Source organism: Ambystoma mexicanum, chromosome 5p (genome assembly GCF_040938575.1).
Source record: "Ambystoma mexicanum isolate Mex_15411 chromosome 5p, UKY_AmexF1_1, whole genome shotgun sequence".
Lineage (NCBI taxonomy): Eukaryota > Metazoa > Chordata > Amphibia > Caudata > Ambystomatidae > Ambystoma > Ambystoma mexicanum.
The window spans coordinates 1,361,552,090-1,361,570,372 of NC_090930.1; the positions used below are offsets into that span (position 1 = coordinate 1,361,552,090).

At 49.2% G+C, this 18,283-nt stretch overlaps 1 protein-coding gene across 1 annotated transcript in view; it reads right to left on the reverse strand.

Annotated features, from left to right (window-relative positions):
• DNAH5 (dynein axonemal heavy chain 5) overlaps positions 1-18,283 on the reverse strand; it is a 4,235,244-nt gene that overhangs the window by 1,658,128 nt on the left and 2,558,833 nt on the right. Inside the window, exon 47 of the mRNA XM_069613779.1 lies at positions 16,988-17,122. Within this exon, the coding sequence (XP_069469880.1) occupies positions 16,988-17,122 (135 nt within the window). The remainder of the gene's footprint in view (positions 1-16,987; positions 17,123-18,283) is intronic.

An 18,283-nucleotide genomic window follows, 5' to 3' on the forward strand; every position in this document is an offset into this window, starting at 1 on the left:
GCCGATGCCTGCCCCTCCGATGATGAAGGCCCCGAGCCATCATGGCTCCCACCTTGTTGCTGCTGCTGCTGCGCCGCTGCCTGTGCCCTTGCTCCTGCTGCCTGCACATCCTCCTCCAGCTGGGGTGCAGTTGTTGAGGTGGCCACCCCGGCTGGACGTCCGACTCCCGACTGTGGCAGGGATGTGTCCTCCACCAGCCTGGCCGCAGGGTCAGAGGCAGCTCCACAGGGCACCCAGGTGACACATGGGTGGGAAGATGGCACGGAGGACGACTGGCGCATAGGGGGTTCAGTTGAGGAGGGGGTCAGAACAAGGTCCAGAAAACGGAGGAATCCGGCCCTGGTGAGCTGTCCCAGTGGGTCAACGCGGTCAACGAGCCATGCGAGAAGACGTGCAGTCTCCTCATGAAAAGACTGCAGGTCAGCTCGCATGGCACGTTGACGCAACGCCACCCCACCCAGGACAGGCTCAACCCGGTGCTGGATAGCCACATCCGCAGGGAGAGGAATGCCAGTTGGTGTAGGCCAATCCCCTCCCTAAGAACGAGTCTGGACGTAGGTATCCCTGCTGGTGCAAGATGATGCAGTCACAGGATCGGGGACAGGATTACACACAGGCACCTCCGCGGCGGCCTGTGCTGCCTCCTGTCCCTGCCCCTGCACTGCACCACAAGCACCAGTGGAATCCCCACCTCCAGGCCCCGCCTCTGTCCCTTGCACGGCCTCCTCCTCCACCAAACCCCCCACCAACCTGGATGACTCCGTGCCATCTTCCTCCGTCGGGCCCTGTGGGGTCTCAGCTGCCCCTTCGGCTGCCGAGGAGTCTAACTCCAACCTCCTCTTCTTGGACATCCCCTCGGCAGCTGCGACCTGGGACTAGGCACCGGACTCCTCACTCCCCGACAAGATGACAACCTGGGAGGGGAGCCGGACCTTGCGTCTCCGGCTGGCGGTGCGATCCCTGCCGCTGTGCTCCACAGCACCTTCTCCGCCCTCTTCATCAGTTGACGCTGCAGACAGGGAGAGATAGGAGACAGGCATCAGGGCACTGTACAATGGACTCATACACACATGACAGTTGTACATGAGTGGTATTGTCAAACTTCAGACATGGCATCACATTCCCCAACACACATGTCATTGCAACTCACACACATGAGCTATTCCACAGCCATATTGCAACAGCCAGCACCATCCATACACATACAACAGCATGAGCAGCCAAAGGTGAGCCAGACATCACATGAAACACAGGGAGTGCACTAGACATGCACACACGCCACCACAATTACACGCATGTGTACACCTCCACCAACTGTCGCAGTGATGAGATTGGCATCCATGTCACATCTGGCAATCAGTCTTCTACATATCAGTCTCACATGCATCCATGTTGCATCACTGTTGCACCCATGTCAAATACACACACATGCACATGTACACGGTGCATATACATGCAGCTGGAACCAACATCCATGTGTGACACCACAACCATGCCGACTTACATACACAGTAATCCAAACATGTGTGCTCACACATCTGCATTTGGCCTGCATGCTTACCCACACGTACACCATCCATGTGTCTCACACATGAAAGGACTTGCATGTGTCAGCCTCACAGCCCTGTACATACACATCCATACATGGCCCTACAAAACCACATGTACAACCTGCACACTACTGGCACACCACCACATGCACATCTTCCAATCAGTATGCATGTACACTTACCACTCGACTCCAGACGGGTCTGCCTCTCAAGGACCTGGACGTGTAGTGCTGGGCATATGCGTTCCAGGACCCTCATCTGATGTTCCGACAGGTGGCCCCGGCGCCTCTTAGCATCCGCTGCCTTCAAGAGGCGACGGGCCTTGTTGAGGGTCCTGGACCTGAAGTCCTCCCAGCACTTCTTGACATGTTGGAAGTCGCGGACTGCCACCCCCTCCGCGTTGATGGCAGTCACGATGTCCGTCCAGATCCGAGTCCATCCTTCCTTGTCGGCGGCCGACCTTCCGAAGAGGGCATCATACTGCCCCAGGACTTGCTCCACCAGGACACCAACTTCGGTGGCAGTGAAGCTGGTGGCCCTCTGCCTCTCTGGCTGGGGGTTGCCAGTGGTGCCAGATGCTGTAGTGCCTGACATGGCAACCCCAGAGGCAGGTGTGGGTGGGCAACTGGGTCCTGGGGCTGGGCTGTGGAGCGATGGAATAGCAGTCGGGAGTCTTCGGTTCCAGCAGGGGTGGTCACAGCAACAGCACCCCGGGCTGACGTGCAGGTAGCAAATGGCAGGGCACAGGGGCAGCAGGCAATCAGGCAGCAGCAGATGGCAGGTGGGAGCGTGCTCTGGGTTCTGGGGGGCAGTAATTTGGCCTTCTGGGCAGGAGCGTGGTCTTTCGTGTGCGAACGCGTGGCCAGCTTGATACGGAGTGATTTGGCACGTGGAAATCTTGCATGTCAGCGTGTAATTCGAGGAAAGGCCCATAGCGCGTAAGCGCGTCAGCACGCGTACGCGATTTCATTGGACCAAAGGCCCTTAGCGCGTAAGCGCATCTGTGATGTGCGCGTGCGGGCGTTTCCCTGAACCCGGGTGCATGTTACACGTCCAAGAACTGCACGTCTGAGTATCAGCTCGTGTAATTGGAGGATAGGGCCTTAGCGCGTATACGCGGAAGTGACGTTGGACGTGTGGGGCGGTTCAAAAGGTACATGTAGGACGTCATTTCCTTGTACGTGGTTTTCGTGGAGAGCGAGTGGGTGAATTCTGTACTTCTTGTCGGTTCACACGCGATTTACTTCCCAGCGTTTCTAGTTCGTACTCCCTGTTACCTCTGACAGCTTTTTTCTGATTTTCTGTTGGGCCTGTTTCCTTAAACAGCGTTCACTTCTTCTTTTGTCCTGTCTCCTCAGACAGGGTACAATTCTTCTTTTGGCGGGGGTGTTGCCAACGCGCACACGCGTGTATTTTTCACGCTCTTTTTACAGGTAGACGGTGAGTCGGGCACGTATTTACCAACTGTGCTTGCCCTGTGTGTCGCGTACCCCTTCAGAGGTCATTGTAGGCTGCGTGTAACATGCGTACATGCATTTTTGTGTTTCTGGGTGCCACAGCGTAGTGCGGGTTCATTTTCCATGCACGTGGTCTACGAGGGGTTGCGTGCACGTTATTTTCTGTTTTTGGGGTGCGTGTGCGTTGCATAACCCCTCATCTTTCCTCAGGGGTCACATACACCCTTGCTAGAGCACTAGGGTACGAATTCCATCTAGTACCCTACCCCTTTGATCCCCAATTGCCCAGGACAATAGTTTACTGCAACTCCCATACGCACAACAACATCAGTGCGATGGTTGGGAGGCGACCAAGCGGTAAGGCTGGCAAAGGTGGCCGAGCCTCGAGAGGTGGGCGTGGTGGGTGCGGTAGGGGACGTGGCTGGGATTTGCAGGGTACCACTAACCCCCCATGTGTGGAGGACCAGTCAGGGACACCCATGCCCCCCCCCATGGTTGAGGGAAACGTGGCTGACACCATCTCTGCTCAGCCCTTGTTGGACCGGCCCATTGTGGCACCTGACCTGGCACAGGGTGACTCCCAGGCTGACGTCAGGTCGCCAAGTCTAGGCCACGTGTGGCAGTGCAAGTTGGTGTCACCAGGCCACGTGGATCGGGGCAGCTATGTCATCTGCTGCCCCGAGAAGGCAGGGTGGGGAGGCTGCAGGGGCAGCTGCAGCTCCATCCACCCCAGCTCTGACTCTCCCAGCCAGAGCAGTGTTGGTCCCAGTCCATCTTGCTAACGTTCCCCCTGACTACGTCACACTTCAGCCAATGCCTGCACCAAGTCCCATGCTCAGTGTGCATTCCCACACTCCAACTACCCAGTCCACCGGTGCTCCTGCCCCTAGTGGCCAGAGCGGCGTAGGCCACTCAGGACCCCCACCACCTTCCAAAAGAAAGAGGAGGAGTGCTCGTCCAGTACAGGTTGATACCCCAGACACGGCTACGCAGTCCGGCACGCCAAGGAAGCCTAGCTTCAATGATGCCGAACGTGATGCACTTGTGCAGTATGTGTCTGCACATGACAGCGAAATGTTTATCACTTCAGGGTACAAGACCACACCTGCTCGACATCAGGCACACTGGCAGACCGTCGCGGACATGATAAGAGCCCTTGGATTCGTGAGGCGCACAGCTGGTGAGTGCTACAAGCGCTGGAATGACCTTAAACGCAGGGCAAAGAAAAAGCTGGCCTCAAGTCATGCCGCTACTCTGGTGACTGGAGGTGGGTCTCCACAAGAGGACATTGAACTCACTGTACATGAGTCTGTTGCTGGGACCTACGTCACAGAGGAACAGATCCAAGGTGTGGGAGAACTGCCAGATTACGAGGCATTGTCCGGTGAGTGCACATGCATGTGTGTGTGATCCATGTGTATGTTGTGTGTGTGAGGGGTTCTGATTGAGTGCCAGGTGAGGGTGTGTTTGCTTGAGTGGTTTGGGTCACCCATGTGCTTCATCCAAAACATTCTGCGCCCCTGGATTTGGGTATTACAGTATCCCTTCTGCCCACAGTAGACATTTTGTGCAACATCACGCCAGTTGCCCTTGAAGTAGCATCTTGCAACAACATTGTTCCGTATTTTTCAGTGTTCATTCAGGCTGTTTCAATTCCCACACTTTCACTACGCATTTCTCAGCCCTATTGTCAAACAATATGTAACATGCCTATGGTACATGCCATCTGTGTGATGGCATGTGTCATGTATGTGGATTGGACATGCCACTCACAGGCCAATGTGTGATGGCACTGCTAGCCAGCATGCAGCTAATGTGTTGCTCTTCCATCTTGGTGTCATCAGTGTCTGACATTTTCCTCCCCTTCAAACTCAGTGACAGTGCATGCATGAGAGGGTTATAGTCATGCGGGACATGTGTCAATCAAGTACTGGTTCTGTAGCTTGTCAGGCCTAATTGTGTGCCATGGTGCTAATGCCCATTTCCATTTTTTGTCTTTCATGCTTTTGCAGGGGATGACGCACTTGATGCTGTTGAGGGTGAGGAGATGGTGCAGATCCAGGAGGGATCTCAGGCACGACCGGGCACCAGTGGGGGACGGGGGGTGGTGGTGGGTGAGAACCCACTCTTGCTGCAGAACGTTCTCTCCAGGGGTGTCTCTGGGTGCACCTCCCCAGACCTCTATTCAGGTGTTGATTCAGATGATGAGACCTATGTGGCTTCGCAGGTAGGTGTTTCTGGAAGGGATTCTGTTCTGTATGACCCACCTGCACCAGGAGTACAGCCCACTATGGGGATGTCAGTGTTGGTAGGTCCGCCTTTGGTGGTTACGGATGCAGGGCCACACTCCGCAACATCTGATCCTGTTCCTGGGCCAGCAGATCAGAGGGGGAATGCAGTCCTGAAGCCTCAGGCAGTGCCAACACAGCAAGGCACAGTTCGCCTTGCCCCAGACAGGTGTGGTGCCCGCCAACGCGGTGGCCGTACGCCACCAGGCAATACCGCATGGGAGCAATCCATATACGGTATGGCAAACCAACAGGCATCATCATCTGAGATGATGGCTCAAGCAATGGAGAGGGTGGCCACTTCCATTGTCCCCCCAGAATGGCAGATGGAGCAACTACAGCAGGCAACAGACTCCATTTGCCAATCACTCAGGGAGGACATGTTGGCGTCCAACAGGGACAGACGGGCGGCCCTGGACACTCTGCGGGAAGCCATTTCTTTAGAGTCCCAGGGCCAGAGGGAAGCCCTGAGGGTAGAAGTCCATCACCTCAGGCAGACTCTTGTGGACCTTGAGGCTTCCACTGTCACGAGGACAGAACAGCTGCTGGAGCGGGTCACACGTACGCTCTCAGCAGAGATGCAGGCAACTCGGGAGGAGTTCTGGGCATCACGTCAGGTGGTGCATGGGGATCTCCGCACCATATTCCTCCAGAACGAGACCTTCCACACCCGCATGCTTGCTGCCATGGAGGACCAGACTAGGGCTTTGCGTGGGCTGCCTCCCATAGCACCTCCACCTCCTGTGGCGGCAGCAGCACAGAGTGATGAGAACGACCACAGCGATTCTGAATCTCTCACGATAGTGTAGCCGTGCAGGCCATGAGCCCATGGAGGTGTTTTTTTTTCGCAACATCCACACAGGTGGCTGTTGGTGTGCACCCTGTCCTCGGACCTCCTGGGTGGCCTCCCCCCCCCCCCCCTTTCCCCCCACATGGCCATTTTTGATTTTTGATTTTTTGTTACAGTGTGTTGCCTTGTGTGGCTCCTGTGGGCATCCACTGCATTCCGGCTGGGCACATGCAGGCTTGTCCTGAGTTTGAGTTAGATGCTTGGGTTCGTGAGACACACACCCCTCCTGCTTCCCGTTTCCATGGGCTTGCAAAGGGTGTGCCCAAGTGACAGTGACTTACACAGTGACGTTGGACTCCCATGACATGTGTGGGCAGTCTGTAGTCAATACTGTGTATAAATTCCTAGTGCATATTGTTGTAGTATTGTACACTGCATGGTGTATTGATGTGTGCTTGTGCATCCATGTCTCCCTCCTAATTTGCAGGTTCATTCCTCATGTCTTCACAAGGCCATCTACTTTGGAGATGGAGTTCATGTTGTAAGCAGTGCACTTCCAGATTTGCGTGGCACCAACACTGTACAGTTGGAAGTGGTCGATGTGCTAGCATCACCAGGTTGTAAGACTACGTATCCTTTAACTTAGTACTGTCATGTGAATGCTATGTTTGGGGTTGGGTAGCTGCATTGTAGTGTGGTAAGTATTTGGTCATGTGTGTTGTCAGTTCTACATTAATGGGAGCATATTGTGTGTGGCCAGTTTCCATTCGGGACACTGTACTTTGTGACACTTGTGTCATGTTTTGGGGATTCCTTTGTTTGCTCTCACATAGCATGACATGCCAGGGTGTGTTGGGTGGCGGTGATGGGGAGGGGTTGGGTGACATGGCACTGTTGTCATGTTGTATCTTGCAAGGGGGTAATGATTTTAGCAGCATAGAAGTGTGTCTTTTGATGACACAGCATTGGTGGTGTTTGTGTAGGTAGGGATGCACACAATGGAACACTTCCAGGTGAACAATCTCAGGCTGGTATGGTTGTGACAGTTGACTGTCACTTGACTCATCATCATTGATAGTCAGCTGGTATGTGCCAGGGCTGTGTGCACTCCACAGGGGTGTGATTTTAGGTGAAGTAATTATCCACCAGCTGCGTACGGGCTGCCTCACCCCGTGCCCTTTCCCCTCCCCTGTGCAGCAGGCATGCATGTGGTTGTGGATGTGGGGGCACCACCATGTCCAGGGCCAGGCCCCAGCGTGTTGCAACGTTGTGCAGGACACATGCTGCCACTATGATCCTGCACACTACTGGGGGAGTGTATAACAGCTGACCGGCAGAACGGTCAAGGGAGCGAAAGCGTGACTTGAGCACTCCGAATGTGCGCTCCACTATGCCCCGGGTTGCAATGTGGGCTGTGTTGTATCTTACCTGGGGTGGCGTGGTGGGGTTCCGAATTGGCGTCATCATGTGGGTGCTCAGAGGGTAGGCACTGTCCCCTGGGGAGGTGGTGATGGGTATCATTAGTGGGGTTGTGACATTACTCAGTATCTGACATGCATGCATGTGCAGTGGCATTTATACTCACCAAGCAGCTATGTATCGCCATGCCGCCCAGCTTCTAGGTCTCGGTTTAGGGTTGACATTCTGTAAATGAAACTGTCGTGGGTGGACCCTGGATAGTTGGCATATACTGAGGTGATGATTCCCTTGGCATCACAAACTACCTGGACGTTGATGAAATGCCAGTGCTTGCGGTTTCTATATATGTGCTCTGATGCCCTGGGGGGACTTAGAACCACATGGGTGCAATCAATGGCACCTAGCACTTTGGGGAATTGTGCCACCCCATCGAAATCCTGGACGGCAGCCTGCCTTTCTGCAGGTGTTCTGGGCAGGTATATGTGCCTGCGGACTGATGGGCGTGTAGTGATGATGGCCAAGACCTGGTGTAGGCAGCGTGACTGCGTGGCCTGTGACACCCCCCCCCCACTATGGCACTTATCCGCTGAAATGATCCAGTGGCCAAGAAGTGCAGTACATTAAGGACCTTCTCCAGGGGGCTGAGTGCTTGTGAGCACAGGGTGGGTGATGTGAGGTCATCCTCCCACTCACTGACCAGGTCGAGTATTATGTGAGGTGGAAACCTGTACCTCCCATACACGTGGTCCATCAGGCATCCCAAAAAGGCTGGTTCTTTGTGTAAAAATTCTGGCCCTGACTATCCTCCTCCTCCTCCTGCGGTATCCCACGGCCACTGCTGCTAGGAACAGTATATTCATCCTGGCGTCTGAGCTTGTTTGTTTTTTGCGTGCACTTTTATGATGTGCAGGTCGACGTACGCCTGCTTCCTGCTGGCGTACGTGTTTCCGGATTGGCCCGTCTTTTGGGCGCATGCCTTAGCCACGTTCGATTCCATGAATACGTGTTGTAGGCGAGCATGTGAAACTTCCCGTGCACCCCAGTAATACACGTACCCCGCTCGGCCAGGCCCAATCGCGTGTGAAACTTCACGCGAACCCCTGAAATACACGTACCCAGGCCAATCGCGTGTGACACTTCCCGCGCACCCCAGTAATACACTTACCCCGCTCACCCAGGCCCGATCGCGTGTGAAACTTCCCGCGCACCCCTGGAATACACGTACCCCGCTCCCCCAGGCCCGATCGCGTGTAGAATTTCACGCGCACCCCTGAAATACACGTACCCCGCTCCCCCAGGCCCGATCGCGTGTAAAACTTCCTGCGCACACCCGGAATACACGCACACGCTATTTTTCACACAGCGGGTGTCGCTGTTTGTCACGTACCCCTTTGCACGTCATTTGTCCTAGGGGGGCACACTATGGGACATTCATCAGAGCTGTATATTCGTGCTTTTTGTTAGCGCACATTTTGGTGCACATTTTTTTCCAGCACAGGGACGCTACCGCCTGCCTTCGTTTGGCAGACGGGTTTGGGTCTGTGCGCGTCTTTGCCCGTGCGCTGGTTTGCCCTATTCGATTAAATGAATACGTGTTGTAGGCGAGCGTGTGTGCATTCCGTGCTCTTGCCTCCTGTACTTCCCCCGTGACGCCCACATTTTCACGAGTTGTTCCCCATTCCGAGTGTTACGCCCGTGTTCCGCCTACTTTTGTTATGTGCCCCGCACTATGTGCGCTTTCGCTGTGGCCTTAACGCACGCCGTTAGATGACCTGTGCGCCGGCGTGCGCCGCACACTTTTTCAGCGCACATCCCTGATTTTTACTTGCGCACGGACTTATGATATTCGCACTTGCACTGCGATTTTCGCTCTTTCACTGCGAATCGCACGTTTTCGCACGCTTGCGCCGAAATTTTCATTTAATTCCATGAATCGGCCTGCTAGTGTGTCAGCTCCATGCAGGTTGTCTTTTCTGTGATAATATAAAGCGGTTAACCACCTTGCTGTATTCTTTTGATGTTCTTATAATTTAAACAATCCACTTGCATATCTGACTGTTTCCTAGCTTTTAGGAATGGGGGTGGATCCAAACACCATACCGAAAATCCCCACTAGCCATGACACATCTTCAGCTGCCTCTGTTCCAGTCTTCAGCTGCTCATGCCCCAGAGCCACCTGCCAGACTGACCCATATTCTACATAACTCAGCTTTGCTGCTCTATTATCAACAAATGTAAATACATTCAGTAAATGTGTATGTGCACAGTTTTGCTAAACATTTATTACATTGAAATAATATAGGTGGTAAAATAGCTCAGGGACTTGATGCATTATCGGCAGCCCCATCCCATCAGAGTCAACTTAGACTTTTATCTAACTGAAAGTAATCAAATGAGTTCCATTAGGTGGGTTTTAAAAACATGTGTTGATTGCAAGTGTTAAGAAGCTACCGTATTCTGTCTTGAAGCACCAAAAACAATGTCATTATTTCAACTTACATGCTTTTATTTTTACATTTTGACTGAAAGTTGGCAAAGCAGAACTTCTTTAAAAAGTGTGAGAAGGGCATTTTGTATTTATTTATTAGGTCAATTGAAAAGAAATGTGTTCTTAGATGTATTCACCATTAAGGAATTCTTTAACATTTGCCAAAGGGCGCTTTGGCAATAAAACATGCCAGAACTACACAGGGAACTCATAGCACTTCACATGCACAAACACCAACGCCATCTAAAAGAAGTCCTAGCTACGTTCACACACAAACCATCCTAACACTGTAAGTATACACCAACTCAATGCACTACACTGTCACACCCCACACTGCAAATGCACACTACTGCATCGCACATCTTCACTGCCCAGCACTGTGCATGCACACCTCCCAACTGCACTGCACGCTCACAGTACCCAGCGCAGCACATATACACCACCACACTGCACTGCACACCCATACTGGTCTGTACTCATGGTATCACCACAATGCACATGTGTACACAGACCCTACACTGCTCTACACTCGCACCATCCCCACACTTCACATGAATGGACACAACGCCAATCTTTCTTTTCACACACTTCCTTCCACCCTGTAATCACCATTGCCACACTGCATACAGGTTCACAGTCCCAGAACCGCTCTGCAGACACTGCATACAGACCTGCAGCCCCCCACACACAGCATCTTGCACCGCACACATGCTCACACTGCGCCTATATAGTGCTGTATCACAAAAATTATTCGCACCACCACACATATTGCCACCAGATACGCACACACATATTGCCAGAGCACTGCACACACATACTGCCCCAGCACTACACACACAGCACTCTAACACTGTTTCAACATGGACTCAGCACTAACCTGCAAGCGCACACACCACCCCAGCTCAGCATATTCGAATCTGCCATTGCTTACGATAACATGTATCTTGGTATCTGGCCTTTCTGAGCTAAGTGAGCCTAATTAACTTGTATTAATGTCCAAATTGGGCATAATGTGATCTTGCACTGTTATGCTAATGACATCCGGGAATCTGACACTGCCTCCCAATTCGGCATCGTGGAGATTGGCACTGCTATACTAATTGTGCATAGCCTTGACAATGGAGTGAGTTCCTAGGCATTGAATAGTAATGGTGCAAGAACCTATGGCGATTGTTGGTAATTGTACCTTGGAGTGTATTAAGAAAGCCTTGAAATAGTGTTATTACCTGGTATAGGGTATTTGTGTGATTAGCTGGTATAGGGTAGCAAGATATGGCACATGGTGCAAGTGCCAGAGAAAGTTATGCCAATATATTGCAAACTGTGGTACTCTCTAGACTTATGATGGAAATATCAGGTAATTAGCATCAGTGCCTAGATTTACGATCACAATGACTATAAAATGCTTATTAATTGGCCAACATTTTTGGCTCCACCAGTGCTTGTTCTAAGGGGAATCTAAAGTTTACAGCAGGTGTGGTAATTGGCAAATAAGTGATTGAATCTGATCATTACCCCTCCCTTCCTCTAAAATGCTCCTCCACCCAGATCATCTGCTTTTACCAGCACTGTCAACAACTCTCCCATTGTCCACTCCCTTCTTTCACATTCCCACATTCCGATCTCTTCCATTCGACTCTTCCACCAACTAGAGAGAAGCTTTGAAATGACTGTTAAATCCAGGTGCCCTAGAGTTACTTAATCTCAAGATCTTTTCCTCGAGAATACCCTCGTTTATCTGCAGTTGCCAACCCTGCATGAAGAAGCTTGGTGAGGACGAAATAAGACCCACACCATTAGTCTTCTTGATATAATCTACCCATACACTTTCCTGAATAGGATTAAGGGTCCTAACTTCATTAACAGATTTAACTGTGTTTAGTTTCCGCCATATACCCTTATGATTTTTCTTAGTAAGGACCCCTATCATTTCTTGCCAGCGTTGATTTCAGAGAGAAGATTTCAATCATTTACAGCATCTCCTATATGTGTTCTTAACCATACTTATTTTAGTTTTCTTAATATCCCAGGGCAATGTAGAAAACCTCATCTTTTTTTATCTCCCCGCAGATGCCGCGCTTGGCATCCCTAACCACAGGTTCAAAGGTCAAGTTATTTTTAGAATGTGCCACATATTGCCCAGTAAAGCATTTCCCCGTGGTAGAAGCCAATTGTCTAATCCAATTTTCAATGGCGTCCCCACACAAAACCCCTAGACACTCAACCTTATTAGTGTCAAGGCAATCAGCCTTACTACCATCTTATAAGATTTCCTGAATGATTACACTGCACCCCAGAACACCCAGACCATCCTTCCGATTTTCCAATTCCCTTGGGTATTTCCAAAGACAGTCCTAATGAGCGGTGATCACTAAAACCATGGTCAGTGACTAGAAGCAGACAGGCATTATTGCCAAATAAATAATCCAATGCGACAAAGGAGGTAAGTCCCTTCCATGTGTATAGGCCAGATTCATCGCCCTTGGTGCGACCATTCATCATTCTGATATCCCACTGATTAAGGAACCCAACTAATTGGTTCCCTCTACGATGGTCAGCTCCCTGTAGCATTGTGCTCCTCAGAGCGACATTAATATACAGTGGGCCAGATTTATTATCAGTGCACCTTGCATTAAAATCTCCCCCAGTAGTACTAATCCATCATTCCTATTTACTCTCAGGTTATCAGCCAAACACTCCTCCAATTTAAGCAGAAAACCATTGATGGATTTTAAGCAGGGGGGTAAATACACATTAATAACCAAAAGAATACATCTTTGAGTACCTATAGTGCTTATGACCTCTACCCCAAGAGCAGACCCAACCTCATGGGTACAGCAGACTTCACGTGAGGACAACCTCTGGCTGACACCCAGTATAAGCCCTCCAGCAGGCCTCCCTCTTTTGCCTTTACAGGCAAACAGATAATACAAGTGGAAGCCTTCAAAATATACTGGGCAATCGAGCCAGGTCTAATATGTCAGAGCCCAGCAATGATTTCAACGAACCATCCTTACAGAACAAATGCCTGTGCCCACGGGTGTTCCAGCTAATTAAATCAACAAATCAGCACCTATCCACTTTATCTTGGGAGAGGGTCTCAGTCCCTATGACACTCCCACATTTACCACATGTAGATTCAAGGTTTCCTAATGCCTCAGCAATGCTAAAAATACCAGGTTTTCCCGGCTTCCCCCCTGTACCTTCATTCATTGCTACCCCATATACAGACAATCTCAGTCCCAATTCTTCCAGTGCATCAACATTGGCACACATTAGGGCAGACACCGCTGGGCTAGCTACTCGCAACAACACCCAGTTCGTGGGACTATCCCATTTAGGTAATGCCAGTTCCAAAATGTCAGCAGATCTAATAGTGCACAACCATGGCACCTGAGCCAAAATCCGCAAAAGGTTGGTTATATTCAAGGGTTGGCTGCCGTAGTATTCTTTACCACCAGCTTGACCATACACCCAGGCCTAATTATTGTCACATATGTTGGCTTTTAAATCAGTACAAGTCTCCAGCTTTTTGGGTAACCTTTGAACAACCTGTGGTGGTTGCCTTATTTTAGAATTCCACTCTATTGATGGACACCCACCACCCACTTCCTGCTTAGACTGTGGGCCGTGCTTAATAACTTTAGCAGAGAAAAATTGAGACCCAGATGGTACCACAGCCTTAACCCCTGGTGTAATAACTGTTTCTCCAACCCCAAACTGCGGTAGGGTTCACTTATCAAGAGTGCCTTTTAGTAGCACACTTCTACTGGTCCCATCAGCCAAAGTATGAACAACTCTCCTAACTTTGGCTTGACCGGTTGGCCTTTTAGCTGCTGACATAGACGTTTTTGCGTAATCTTCCTGATTAATTATTAACCGGTTTAGTGTCCTCAGTGGCTTAACCTGATTATCCTTTACCAAGACTTCAGGTAGTTTTCCAGATATCGGGGGTTCTGATCTCCCCATCAATGAAATGTCAGCACATAAGGCCTCGAGTGCGTCTTCTTCATTGGCTGCAGCATTATTAACTGAATCTTCTGTTCTCCATCTGTTCCCGGAATCGTCAAGAGAAATATGGCTGCCTCCATCTTCCTGCTCTTCAGATATCACAGGCTCCATGTCCTGGACAATAATAGTATTCAATTCGACAACTTCATCTGTCTGATATTTCTTTGAAAAAAAGGGAGTTATCCTATCATCGCCTGGATGCACAGGGTCCAGTGTCCGCAACTCTAAAGCCTTCATCACTGTATCTAATTGCTTTTGGGTTCGGAGCTGATGCATCACTAGATTGGAACAGATTTTGTGTACATCATCTAGTCTCTCTGAAATAGTTTTATACTCAACGTTAATAGAGCCATTAGCCACAGGTGGAGGTATCTCCCATCCTTTATCATCCCCCCTCCCGCCTTGGGTTGCTGTACCTCCAAAAATATGGTCCATGTCAGGGGTCAAACATAAGTTACCCAAAGTTCGTACACCATTCCGTTGTGGGACTATACCGAGCGGTTGGCGTTGCAGAGACTTACATAGATTAAGTAAGGAACCATTGTTATAGAGGAAATGCACCAAAGAGGAGCAATCAATAGTAATGTCCTTAATAGTATCTAGGATTTCTCCAGCTCCTGTCTTCGATACAGTTATGTTCTCTGTCTCCATATCCAAGCTGTCCTTCTGTCCTGAAGGCAGACCAGAGTCAGCAAGGACAGTTTTACTCAGCCTGCTGCTCTTTACAGCTTCCTTATTTAGCCCAGAGAAATAACCAGGAATTGTAGGTTGTGTCGGCAAGTAGTCTCTCTTGCACCTTTTCCTCTTAGGCTGTTCTTTCGTTTTACAGACTGGGTCTGGGCTCCGCTGTCTTTTCCCATTAAGGAGAGCATCACTCTTTATATATATGGTCGCTGTATATAATGTTGCCGGGAAAAGGTTGTGGCGACATTATATAGGTGACCATATATATATATATAGGGACAGGGGGAGCGGGTTTGCGGGGGTGTCCCCTGCTGAACTTGGAGAAAAAAAAGGTTTTGGGTGTTGCAGGGGTGTCCCCCGCATGTTCCATATAATAATGTCCCTGCAAAAAAGGCAAATATTCAACAATGTTAGCCTTCTTTACAATGTAAAGATTAAAAAGCCTACTGAAGTCCGTCTAATTGATCTATCTACAACTCTTCTATGAAACTTCTCTTTCAGCATTCTGCTTGTGACTCAGTTTCTGCTACACTTTTATCCCTTCAATGGTTATCTTTTGAATCTAATCTTTTGTTTCACTTTCTTTATCTCGTCTTTGAAAGGCTCCACCACATGGCTTATCTCCATCTTTTCTCCCTAGTCTCTTTCTATGTACCTTCCCGCTCTCTACAATCCGAGTCTCAATTTCTTCTTACTGTGCCTTAACCCCCACCTTTGTCCAATCTTGCTTTTGTTCCTTTTCATTACTAGCTCCCAAGTTCTGGAATACCCTCCCTCTTGGCATCCATTCTATGTTCTCTTTGTTTCTGTTCTTCACTCGCCTTAAGACCTTTCTACTCTCTTCTGAATGTCCAGTCATGCAATTTGATTTTTCATCTTATTTGTACCCTCCACTTGTGTTAAGCGCTTTGGCACACAGTGCTTTAGAAATGCAATAAACTACAAAGACAAAATACAAATACCACATATAACCACGTAGACTGTACCAAAACCCAGTAGGTACTATGCATTACTCAAAGACAGCCTTTGATAAAGTCTTCAGTTACCCCTAAGCACAAGTGAACACACTATTGCATGCAACGCCCGTTACAAATTGGAACGACGGTAAGACTATGACACTGGGGTAAAACAATTAGTTCTCTTAGACCCACTGTGTAAAGTTTCAGGGTCTAGCTCATTCATGTCAAAACTATGTTCAATGATTTGCCAACAAAGTTATAGATACAAAGATATAATCGGAAGACAATGGCATTTTTCTTCCTCGCTAGAACAGCTCAGAGCGGTTTTCTACAAAGTTCAGCTTCATAAAGAGAGGCAATTTTCTTTGCATCCTGTACATTTGTAATGTGTGAGCTACATCCTTCCCTCCAAATGCTTTGAGAAATGTATGTTCAAACCTCTTCAAGTCATCATTACCTCACTTTACTTTAGATAAGACCCTTAACTAGATTTTTCTGAGCCAAATGTCTTTGGGCCTCATTACGACCCAGGCGTTAAGGGTTAACGCCGTCGTTAACCCTTAACGCCTATTCTGATTTTAACGGCTGCTTTTAGCAGCCGTTAAAATCCATGGCGCTAACCTGCCATGATGCTAATTACGCCACCGTAATTTACGGTGGCGTAATTAGCGCCTTCCCCACCCCCATTATGCCCTATGGGGCAAAAATGGGAATGGGGAATGGGGAAGGGAAAATGGGAAATGGGGTTTTACCGCCCCACTCACCTTGGAATGGGGCGGTAAATCCGCCATCCACCATGGTGTAAACGTAGTTTACACCATGGTGGTAAAGTTGGCGCAATTAGCGCCTGGGTCGTAATGACCCCCTTTGTCTGAATGCTCTCCGATGTGTGTTGGAGCCTGAATCATTTATGTGAATTATATCACATATATTTGATTTCAGAGAGGCTCACTTTTAACGTCGCAAAGTGTCCTAAACTTATCAAGCAGACAATCCTGTGCTTACATGTCCACAGCATGTGGAGTATATGCTCATATGCTCATAAACTGTAGGAATTCAGTGCATATTAAGTTAGCAAGGCTTGAAACTATGCATGGCCTGTGTGCTGTCAGACGCAGGAAGATATGGACAGAACAGATGGGCCTGATTGACTTTGCCTATTAATTGATTTAATCGTATGTATCGACCTTTTATGCCAATTCATTAATCGTGTAAGGCATCTATTTACCTGTCTTTTAAGCCATACAATCCTGCAAAAGCTGCAAATGTGCACACAACACAAGTAACATACATTAGCATATAATTTAAATTTACATTAAGTATGGATCATAAAAGACCTACCTGGAACATTAGTGGAGTAGTAGCAGAAGAAAAGTTAAGACTTTTGCTCATGTGGATTTCAGGATTGTATTTTGACATGAATCCTTTAACGATGACAGTCTTGGCTGTTCCTTGCTCGCCAATTAGCAGCACAGCCTAAATAAAGACAAATAAGACATGCCTGAGGTTTAAAGTATCACTGTGTTATAAAGCTTGTGTCGCGTACAAAAACGGAACCATTTGATGAACTACAAAAAAACAGCATACCACCACTGTATATTTAAGAATGCAAATACAAATCATTAGAACATCTCCAAGTTCGGTAACAGCAGAGTGCATTCTTCAAATGTGAGTACAGAACGTAGGAATTACGATGTAAGCTAATGTTATTTTATTTATTGAATTAAGTATTTTTTATTATTCAAAGGAAGAACAGACATAGGGGATAATATTTGTGCAGCAAATCAAAAGGAGATCAATTGGAACACCACAGGGCACCGCCCAAAGATGGCCGCATCTGTTTGAGATACCAAACCCTCTGCCCAAATATGCTCTCTTAGCCTGGGAAGCTCCCACCACTCAGAACCACATGAGTGGCTGAAGGCAAAAAACCCTTAGACACAGTGGGAGAACCAGTAGATGCAGAATCCAACACTGTGCGATAAGCTCCCAGAATGCCAGTGAATCCATTAATTGGGGCAGCAAGCAACAAGGTAAGGTCTGGAGCAGGGAGTTTCTCCTGGTTCCTCAGTGCTTTAGGGGCAGGACGGGCAGGAGAGGTGCAGATTGGTGTTGCAAAGAGATCAGGTGGAAACGCGTTCATGGTTAGGTTGTTTAATTTGCTGGTTGCACTACAATTTGCTGGTTGCACTACATCATGGACTGGCAGCTAGCCTAAGAATTCCTTCTCCAGATTCCTAGGGAAACAGGTCCCACTGTCGTGACCCCCCCCCACAGCCCTTTCTTTTTATACACTACTAGACATGTCCTCTCTTACAAGGACCCACTTCACAAGTCCATATGGGTGCCTATTGGGGATATGATACTTTTCCTGGCTGCAGGAGGCAGCAAGGGACATAACAGTTGGGTGTGTGAGCCAGGGCCGGGATGAGTGTGGGCAAGTCAGAACACCTCGGGAGGGCACAGGGGTCAGTCAAAAGCACTGTGGGCTTGAAGCATGCAGATACAGTGTGATTGATCCCAGGCCCTCAGCGGCATCCACCATTTATGTCATTTGTGGTTTATCTTGAGGTTAGCAAGATGACCGCCTCAACATTTCCTGAGGTGGGTAAGCTTGTCCCTAAGTGGCAGCATGGT